Here is an 11,235-nt window from a genome sequence, read left to right on the forward strand (position 1 = left end):
GTTTTAGCCTAATTTATTTTGAATATGAGTTTCACCAAAAAGTCATTAAAATACTATTTTCTGATCAAAAGCACTACCTTTCCTAAGTTAAATGGACTAATATTTAGTGTAACAGAAATATATCTTTTCTCTTTTGTGTATCTATATTTGGGCCATTACCCAATCTTTAATATCCTCAAAATACCACACACACACACACACACACACAGAGGGAAGCAAAATGCACATTTTTATCATTTTGCTACTTGTGTACTCACTTGTAAATAACTCTTGACATAGAATCTAAATGATTGGACTATACGAAGTGCCTTTTTTTTCTTTCTATTTTAATTATATTTTGTGTGTGTGTGTGTGTTCCAAAATTCATTGTTCGTGCACCACACCCAGTGCTCCATGCAATACGTGCCCTCCTTAATAACCACCACCAGGCTCACCCAACCCTCCACCCCCCTCCCCTCCAAAACCCTCAGTTTCTTTCTCAGAGTCCACAGTCTCTCAGGTTTGTTTCCCCCTCCAATTTCCCCCAACTCACACGAAGTGCCTTTGTTTAGCCAAAGGATTGTTCTCCTGTCAACATAGTAATTACATTTGATCATTGTCTATTAGCAAAAACAAATAAACCAAAAGTAGATATTTACAATTATAAAAGAAAATTGTTTATGTTATATTTTAAGCCAAGATATAAATATATTTGCTCTTGAACCATGACCTGACTCACTGAGACACTCACAAAATGGCATGCACTTTCTGCCCACCCAGAGTCCTTTCTAAACTGTTACATCTCACTGACCTTTCTGTGCAAAAAATCTCTGATCAGCCACAATACATTAATAACTGTCTGATGATACCGAGTTGTCACCCTTCCAATGTTGTTTTTCATCACGGGAGAGAATACATGTCACATCGAGACAGCCCTGACCATATAGTAATAAGAGCACTGAACTCATCATTCAGGTGCATGGGATTCTGGTGCTGGATCTGCTTCAAGCTGATCATGTGGCCTGGGAAAAATCAGTTCACTTCTCTGATTTGTTGTTCTGTTGCTTTGTTTACGAAAATAAAGATAAAACGGGACACGGAGACTAGTAAACCAAATCCAGAATGACAACTGTAAGGCTCTTGTGCTACTACTCCATTCTCTCCACCAAGTAACGTGGCTAATCAATCATGGTTCTAACTGCTATACCCAGATTCAACCGGAGAATTTCTTTCAATGCAGTATTCAAAGCAGCCAGGCTACAAACTGTTAGAGTTGGGATCGATTTCCCATTTGGGGACTAGATAATCTGGCCTTTCTACCTCTGAAATTCTGTAACTGTTTCTGTTTACTTTGAATGTTTTTAAAGAACATGAAAATTTGAATCATTTATAAAATAAGGACTAAATAAAAATTGTCAGGATTCCATTCTTAACTAGAACCTCATTTTTCTTCACTAGCCTCATTTTATCTTAATTTGATAGCGTTATCATGTTCCTCTTGGTTAAATGTAGAGAAAGTCTACATTCTTAAAATTATTTATATTTAGATAACTTTTTTTTTCATGGAGCCAGTGTGTTTGAAATTATATTTCATTACTTGAAGAGCACGTTTTATGCATTTTAAATAATTTGAGCTTTATGTTATAAAATAGATGTTTGTAATCTGGGGATAGTATAGCCTTCATTTTTTGGTATAGTGTATATTTCGAGAGGGAAAGGACAAATGTTCAATTGAAAAAAAGCAAAACACGTAAAGAACAGCACTTTTCAAAAGTATATTTTTTTATGTGATGTTCTCAAAGAGAGAATCAATGGGGGTAGTAAAGAGGAATTTAAGATTGACGGTACTCTTACTGCAGATTGTAGACACGGAGGGCAGTTTATATTTATTAAACATTGAAAAGACAAACCCAGAAAAATTAATAGCTTTAGTAACTTCATTGCCTCCGCTTTCGTTCCACTCTTGGTGAACCTTCAGCTCTCAACTCCAACTAGTTTGTGGAGTTACAGGTGGAACATATTTGTATGTTTGCAAGCCACTTGCCTTTCTTCTTCCTCTGTCTCCTGCTCCTTGTGTGAGGGAATAGCTTCCAAGCTCCTCCCACAAAGTCCCCTAAGCCTTCTAAACTTCACTTGCCACCTCTCAACACTGCCAGCGTTCCCAGCACTGCTACGGCTGCTGCTGGGTGAATGCTGCCAAACTCACAGGAGCCATGTGGTGCCCCGTCCCCCCCCCCACCCCGGGGAGTACTTCTTTTTCAGTTAATGCTGTGACTGTGAATGGTGCCTTCCCTTCCCCTACCTAGATGTGAGTCTGTGAGGACTGACTACTACCAGAGCCGGGTTGCTCAACGGTAGCTCGTCTTGTGCTTCTCAACTTTCTCTTCCCTTGGGATGACTTCTTTATGGGAAACTCCTCAGTCCCACAGGCACTGGACCCCAGATTAGATGGGATCATGAGCCATCCAGTTGTGCCTGAGTCCTATGGTGACTATGGCTCAGGCCCTTGGTGGGATCCCCCCACCCCACTAACTTGTATTATAGATGTTCCACAGTCTGAAGCACAAAGATACCACCAGATGAAACTATAGATTTTTACACCCATGGGGTTTATCCTTGTTATTTGACCTCTCTACACTGCTTTTGACTGACAGCCTTTCCAAACAAGCAGAACTTAAGGTAAATATTTTCTTTTTTAAATAGAAATACCAAATGAGTTTTTGTTACAGGTTACTAAATGTCGGATGACTTTCTCTGTGATCTTTCACTGTGGGTTTTAACTTGCACGAAAATAAAATAAAATTTATACAGTGAGAACTTAAGACATTTAATAATTCAAGGTATTTTATTTCTGTCTTAAGATAATATGGTTCTAACCATAAGCAATTATACTGTATTTAATTATGCTGTTATTTAAGAAATAAATGATCTTCTTTATCACTCATCTAACATTTCTTCCTCCGTTGAAATAAAAAGTTGCTCAAGTTTGAAAGTAGGAGCAAAAACATTTACAAAAACAGTTGAGTGTATTTGGTAAGATTTCACCTTACCATAACACCACTTGGCAGTGTGAGATCAGCTTGAACTCCAGTGTCAACACATTTCTATTGAATAGAAAGATAAATAATATTTTTAAATAAAAAGCTCAGAAAAAAATCTATTTTTTATTACTTTGTTTTTGATGACTTCAGATGGCTCAGATAGCACGGAGAATAAAACCTTAAATGATCCATTTCCAGAACTTTATTTTTAAAGAATTAATATATAGCTCAGCCAAGAGACATTTAATTTTTTCCATAATGTTGGTCTAACTAAGCCATAGACATTTAGTCTGGATCACCATTTCCCTCCCATAGGACCCATCTCTGGGGTATAGCAATCAACCCAATTCTACATGGGCCGCAGATTCCAGAACCTGGGGCTCGATTCCAGAACCCTGAGATCAGGAACTGAGCCGAAGACAGAGGCTTAACCTACTGAGCCACCCAGGCACCCCTTTATTTACGCTAACACTGTTCTGATTACTTGTACAGATATTCTGAATTCCTACTTACATTTCTCCTTTCAAAGACTCCACTTTAAGCAATTGTTCTCCTTAATCTCTCAGACGGAGATCTTCAGATATATCTCTGTATAAGGACTAGATAGTTCTCTGTGCCTTGCCAAGTACCCCCAAGACATGCCTGCTCTAGTTTTGCTCTACTACACCCTTCCAGAGTCCTGGTTTCTTACTTTGACACTACAGGATTTGTTGGGATATAAAACTATCAGGAATCAGCACTAGATATCATGCTGACTTTTGCCAGAGAACTACTTCCTGCCATATTTTTACCATGTCCCATCAAGAGAGTCACCCCAGCAGTCACCTAATAGGAGGAGATAAATTTGTCTTCTGGCTAGGGAATTCTCCAGTGCCTCAACGATGAATAGAAATGGTAAAAAACTCCTGGGTAAGTGCATAGAAAAGATAAATCCCAGGAAGCCAGGATATCTGTGAACTAAACTTCTGGTTTAAAAGACAAGTTGTTTTTTGTTTTAGTTCAACTTTTAAGGTAGACAAGTATGCAAGGTTATGTAATCTTGGAAGAGGTAACCTCAAAAAAAAAAAAAAAAAAGTAACCTTAAGATTTTAGGTAGTTGGATTTAACTCTTTGAAGTTTCTCTGAAATGTCACAAAACTATGTTGACTTGAGATCTTTTGAAAAAAAAATTTATTTACTGTATCTGCTCTTATTTCTTTTTAGGTCAGTCTCGATTCTCGAGTTAGAGAGGTGATCAATAGAAATCTGTTGGATCCTAATCCTCACATGTATGAAGATGCCCAACTTCAGATATATACCTTAATGCACAGAGATTCTTTTCCAAGGTTTTTGAACTCTCAAATTTATAAGTCCTTTGTTGAAAGTACTGCCAGCTCTACTTCTGAATCTTAATTTTCGTTAAAAAAAAATCATTTTGGAGGGCTGGGATGGGAAATAAAAGTAGTTAAATTACACCAGAAACTGAGTTCCTGGAGAACTACAGTTTAGCATTCCTCAGGCTACTGTGAAAATACAACCATATGGTCTTTGTCTCCATTTTTATCAAGGTTATCCTGGTTAAGTTTGGAGAAAACACCACACGAAAACAATGGATTGCCAAATTAAGTTTGTTTTATTCAACACTCATTCTACTTGCAAGCAAACTGTATTTGTAGTCCTATGAACAGTCTCCTAAGTGTATCCCCAGAGACTGCATGTGCAAAGTAAAACTGCTTCATTTGCCACATAGCTGTTGTAATATTTAATCCAATGGCATAACTTATATCTGTATTTAAGGACTTTTGTGCAATATGGTCTTATAGAAATAATTGCCAAAAAATTGGCTGTGGTTTGCATTTTTAAATATAATCTAAGAGAGAAAAAGCCAATTTTTAAGTTGTAACAATGGTATTCAACATGTTATATACTGTGTTCAGTACACTCATTTTGAAGCCAATATTTCTGTACATGGAAAAAGAGCTATTTATCTCTGCTTGTTGGGAAATCCTAATGGGGGATTCCTCTGGTTGTTCACTGCCAAAACTGTGGCATTTTCTTTACAGAATAGTTTGTTACGTAAAACAAAACAAAACAAAACAAACAATAAGAAGAAGAAAACAGAAAAAAAAGCACAAAACAATTTGAAGATATTCTATCTCAATGACAAATCAAAGAGTGATAATTGTTTTTAATTGTAATAGAGGAAAATCTATGTATATATCAGATGTCCAATACTGTAATTAATTTATTAAAGACTGGCTCTCCAGTTCTAAAATGGCTGTGTAAAGTATGTACTTTAGCAAGAAAAAAATACTAAGCTCGATAACTTAGTTTTTGGAATATATATTTAAAAAAAGGATTTAATAAAGGAATGCCTAAATGTAGCATCATAAAACATTTTGATGAATAGCATCTGTCCTGTGGCATATTTTCCTTGAAAGCAAAATCCAATGAAAAGCTAAGTTTTTAACCAAGAGAAGTTTTGTAAGGGTTATGAAGAAGATAATTCTCTACTTCAGACCTTAACTGTTTTCATAGTATCTTCAGAATGACTTATTTTAAAAATGTTAAAACCAAACTATTAATACTCATCCATAATTGAAAGGCAGTACAGTGCTCAAATCTTCTAGCTGCCATATTATTTTTTATAAGTACCACTAAATCTTTAAGACAGAATACTTGCCTGATATTGGCATGTACTTTTGACACTCAAAAAAACAGTATCCTATCATGTGCACACACAGAAAAGTCAGTGTCATATTTATATCAAGGTGTTGCATTTGAATATTAATATCCCCTGGAGGCTATTTTTTTAACTTAAACTTAATAAATATAGTAGTGAGTCACCTAAAGTGAAAGTTTTAAAAATATTTATATCCACTGATAATACTGGCCTTATATTAAGGATGATATTAAAATTATAGGTTTTGTCATTTTTTAACTACCTCTCATTTTTTAATTTATTAAACATTTTTAAAATAAACAAGTTTGGGGTTTTCTTTTTAAAATTTATTTTACTTGAAAGGTTGGCATCATAAGTTTTTTTTTTTTCCATAAAACTTAAGACATTTCAAGGATTGTTTTTTTAAGTGAATTTGATTTTCTAATTTATATAGAATTCAGGAGATATGGTTAAAAGGGCTATTATCTATTCCCTATGCAAATATTTTAACTGTTGCAGTGTTTGACAAAATGGGATTAAAAAGTTTGCGGAGTAGAAAACAAAATGTTCTGTTTACACTGGCGTTGCTGACTATCCTACCATATTCAGCACTTTTAAATACATTATTTATGAAAACGTAGTTAGAAGATAGAAAATATTTATAATAATCACTTCTTTTAACAAATGCCTGTTTTTGTCTGAAAGTGTTAGTGTGTTAAAACCTACTTTATCCATGTCAATTAGATATTTACTATTTGAATAGTAGTTTTCCGTAATATGTTGGAAAAAAGATAGCTACGAAGATGTTTACAAAAAGTCCTATTTTTTTTTCCAAAAGAGTGAAGAAAAACCTATAAGAATCGTCACTTCTATTGTGAAGTTCTATTGTTCCCAAATTATTTAATTTTTTCTTGAGTAGAATTGAGTTTATAATGCTTCTATGATGTATTCACATATATGTTGTAATATCATATTTGTTGCTATCTTTGAGGCACAATAAATTGGTGCACATGACCAGAAAATATGTAATATACTATGATACAACGCATGCATCCATCTTTTTACACGTAGACTTTATATTCTTGTTGTTACTATATATGATGGTGACCTGCTAGCCATAAGTTATCTTTATAAGATACTTTGGACTATTAGATGAATTGTCTGTTTGACAATACCTTTAATATTTTACCAAATGTAAAAGATAAGGGCCCTTCTAAAGAGTCCTAATCTCTAACCTGGGCATTTGTAGAATACAGACTTTAAAATTAGTATATCCTTTTAAAACCTGATTAGGAAGTTGGGTTGAGAATGATTCGAGAGCAGATTTACACATCGGATGTTGGTAGCCATGTTATGTGAGCATTTCTGCGCTAAATTCCCGTTTGGGGGGAAGGGGAGGTTTCTCATTTAATTTCAAAATGTTTGAAGTTTCTATCTACGAGTCTATCTGTATATTTGCAACTCTACCAATTTTTAAAGTATGGTATAACTCCTTCTGTTTTAATTACAGAGCTGTAATAAACAGACAAAAAGCCCTCAACTGGTGTCTATGCTACCATTCCAAGAGCACAATATTTGTTATGGTAGAATTTGATTTTTCCTAGTGAATATATTCCTCCCTGGGGACAAATTAGCACTTTAGAAGGTACATTTTGTGTTTTAGATTGTCAGGATTTCTTTGTGTATTGTTAGCATCTGCTAATGCACATGCTCTTTCTATAGTGCCTAAATTCAGATGTGTCTATCATGGAAAGAAAAGTGGAGGGTATAGATTATATATAAATACATATAACTAAATTGGAGAGCCAGATTTCTTCAGAGATGGATCTTGTACATAGATCACACTAATAATGGATGGCTGATGCTTCTTCTTCTTCACTCTGGATAATTGTTATCATCTTACCCAAAGGTAAAACAGATGTTCCAACAGTGTTATAGGGCAGCTCTAAGCACAATGGGTGCACTGGCATATGAACAACAATAGCAAAACACAATTTTGATATCAATGTTATGGAGTGCAAAAATCAAGACCATAATGTGGTCTTTAAAAAAAAAAAAAATCTTAAAATATGTACATAGGATGACCAGTTCTGATATTTGGTCATGGTGCATGGGGTGTTTATTAGTATCCTTTAATGCTGCCTAGGTTCTTACTTACAGAATGAAATGCATATCATATATTTACCTGATAGTTCAGTTTTACAAAGGACTACAGACATAGGTAAATAATGTCTATATATTAGGGGCAAAAATACATTTTCACCCCATTAAGCGGACTTAAAATAATACCTGATTCTTAATATTGAATGATCCAATTTTTTCTATACACTTTTATCATATTGAAAAAAATGTCATTATCGGAACTGTGACAAGTTACATTTGCAAAAAATACAAAATATCAGATGCTTTGAGGAATAAATATAGAAGGAAGAAATTTTAAATACAATCAGAAAATAGGAAAATAAGAACTCCTTCAAAAGCCACCTGAAACTTCTTAGGTCTAAATGTCTATAGATAGAACCCTATCAAACATAAATTTTTAAAACTTTGCTCTGGATACAATGGCATATTATTTTGAAAGGTGATAAAGACAGTTCCAGAAAACTTTCTTGCCTGTGTATTTATATTTACAGCTTCCGACCCTAATTTTCAAAATATATTTTGCAAACATTTATATTTGCATGCTCTTTTCAGTTCTTTTTAAATTTCTGACCAATATAAAATGCTTGTTCTCCTGAGAAAACAGTATTAAATCTGTAAAAGTTTGAGTTATTCCTCACTTGTTACAACTGCAAGTATTTATCAATAAAACTGATACCAAAAACTTGGCTTCTGATCTTCCCTGCAACGTTCTTAATAGTATCCTTATGACACATGATAGTGCGTAGATTGATACTATTGTTCCCAGATACCAGGCTTTACTTACAAATTTGAATTCAAGTTACATTTCTGTCTCATGGAACTTTGGGCAAATATTATATTGAACCTCTCTAAGCAAGCTTCCTCATCCTCAAATGGGGAATACTCTATTTACAGGGTGGCCATGAGAATTAAAAGAAGTCAATATAGAAAGAATAAAGTGTTACATATATTATTATTACTTTATCAAAGTTCTCCAGCTCAGTAATTATTCCCACTTCAAGAATGTAAGAATTAAATGCCACTTTAATGTACTTTTCCCCTATTCTTCAGAAAACCATACTTTAAAAATCTGATTTAATTATTTATTAAACAAATACAACCATGCTTATTTTAAGATGGAGGACAGTATGAATCTGTTACTGCCTTGTTCAGGATGACTGAAATTCAGTTTTCAGTTCAAGAACATCACACTGACATACAACCAAGAAGTATGTTTCTTTCGATGACACACGTGCAGATGTATATATATAGATGTGTGTATGCATATGTGCGTACACAGATATATGTATATAGATGTGTGTATGCATATGTGTGTATAATATTGTAGGCTTAAAATAAATGTTTAAATAAGATAAATAAAATGAAATTATTTGAAAATTTTATTTCCAATGGAGATAAAACAACATTCCCAAGGACAGGAAGAATAGAAACATCAAATAATTTGCCAAATAAGCATGTGGAAATAAAGCTAAAACTAAGTTATGAGAGACTGGCCATTAGAAAACACTGAAATTGGCATGGAATAGAAAGTATTCTGGTATGATTTTTTTAAAAATTTTACCACGAAAATACGAAAATAAAAGAATAAAAGGTGGTTGTGTGTTCATAAAAATTTTCATTAAATGTTAGAAAAGTTTTAGATGCACAGAAATATTGCAAAGATACTAGAGAGGTTCTATATACTGCACACCCATTGTGACATTTGTCACACTAATGACCCAATATTGATGCATTAAGTCCGTGCTTTATTCAGATTTCCACAACTTTTACCTAGTGTCTTTTTTGTTACAGGATTTCATTCAACATACACATAACATTTACTCATCCTGTCTTCTTAAGTTCTTCTTAGTTGCAAGCTTCTCAAACATTTTTTGGTTTTGATGACCTTGACAGTATTGAAGAGTACTGGTCTAGTACTTTGTCAAATGTCCCTCAACTGGAATTTGTCTGATTGTTTTCCCTATGATTAGACAGGTGTTACCAGTTTTGGGAAGACCACAGAAGTAAAGTGCCATTTATATCACATCTTATCAGAGGTACATACCACCATTATGACTTATCACTGTTAATACTGACATTGATCATATGGTTGAGGTAGTGTTTATTAGGTTTCACCACTGCAAAGCAATACATTATTAAGAGATCATATTAGAGGTAAATGTACTGGACATTAATGCTAAGGTAAAAAAAATTCTGAGCAGATTCCTCAGCGCTGCTATTAGGTTCCATTAAATGACTGCTAACAAATACCATGAAAATACAATAAACTGGAAAGTGCAATGGGAAAATAAAACTCCAAAACCGTTAGCTTGAATATTCACTTAATGGAGGTGAAAGTGAATTTTCTCCCTTGAATTATCTTTACTTTATCCACTACATCGCTTGGATAGTAAAGACTTCAGTTTGTCGTAAGAGGTAATTTTAATCAATAATCATTTTGCTGAGTGCTTTTCCATATTGCCCTCAACAGAACAATGAACACTGCTTATTGAATTAATGTTAAAGACTTGATTTTCCCCCTTTTCTTTAACCTATCTGTCATAAATACAGCTTCTTGTCTATGATTTTAGGGTGTTTGCCAAATATTAAAAAAAAAAAATTTCAGTGTTTGGTTCTGTAAAATTTATACCGAATGTGTGCAATTTTTTGCTACCATGTTCATTGTACTTAATGATCTCTATTTTGTAGTCCACTAATAATAGTGGACCATAAAGGAGTTTTGAATGCATGAATGCAGCTTGAGACACATGCTTGGTTATTTTGCAATGTCAGAATAACTGCAGGTACTTATAAATTGAATAGATAATCTAGATGATTTTTCCTCCAATTTAAGTTGTTTTGGGTTTTTATTTCCCCATCCTTGAATCTATTTTATCATTTTACCTATGTACAAATAATAGACTTCCTGAAAATGCTAGAATCTTCAATATGTAATAATAGAATTTGAGCATGACAATAATTTAAGGAAATTCAGAAGTCTCAAACTATCTTTTTTTGTTTGTTTTCAAAGTAAATCAAACTACAGTTGTTTTCATTTAACTATACTGTGGAAACCTATGGATATTATTGTAAAATGCACATGCATTACACTTTTAAAAAATGTTTTGAATTAATAAAGAATTCACCAATGTATCCATAGACAAGTTACTGTTTCCTCATTGGTGTAACAGTATAGGAGTAAAAGGTACACTTATTTATATTACTTAAATTGCTTATGCATTTTAGGGAATATAATTTCTGGCTGGATTCTTCATAGCATTCCACAAAGTTATTGCTTCTCACATTTTTTTCACCTTTTATAAATAAACTATATTCTTGAGTTGACTTGAGAATTCAGCTGAGAGACTGATCATACTGAATTTACGTGACTTCCCCCTATTTCTATGGTTAAGAAAAAATTCAGAGTTAAGACTTGGTAAACAGCTGATTCTA

At 33.6% G+C, this 11,235-nt stretch overlaps 1 protein-coding gene across 1 annotated transcript in view; it reads left to right on the forward strand.

Annotated features, from left to right (window-relative positions):
• The window catches only part of RGS17 (regulator of G protein signaling 17), an 80,529-nt gene extending 75,261 nt beyond the window's left edge, over window positions 1–5,268 (forward strand). Inside the window, exon 5 of the mRNA XM_080805536.1 lies at window positions 4,224–5,268. Coding sequence (XP_080661662.1) covers window positions 4,224–4,412 — 189 coding nt within the window. The 3' untranslated portion in view covers window positions 4,413–5,268. The remainder of the gene's footprint in view (window positions 1–4,223) is intronic.
• Window positions 5,269–11,235: the final 5,967 nt, after the last annotated feature.

The sequence above is a fragment of the Martes martes genome (genome assembly GCF_963455335.1).
Source record: "Martes martes genome assembly, chromosome: 6".
Lineage (NCBI taxonomy): Eukaryota > Metazoa > Chordata > Mammalia > Carnivora > Mustelidae > Martes > Martes martes.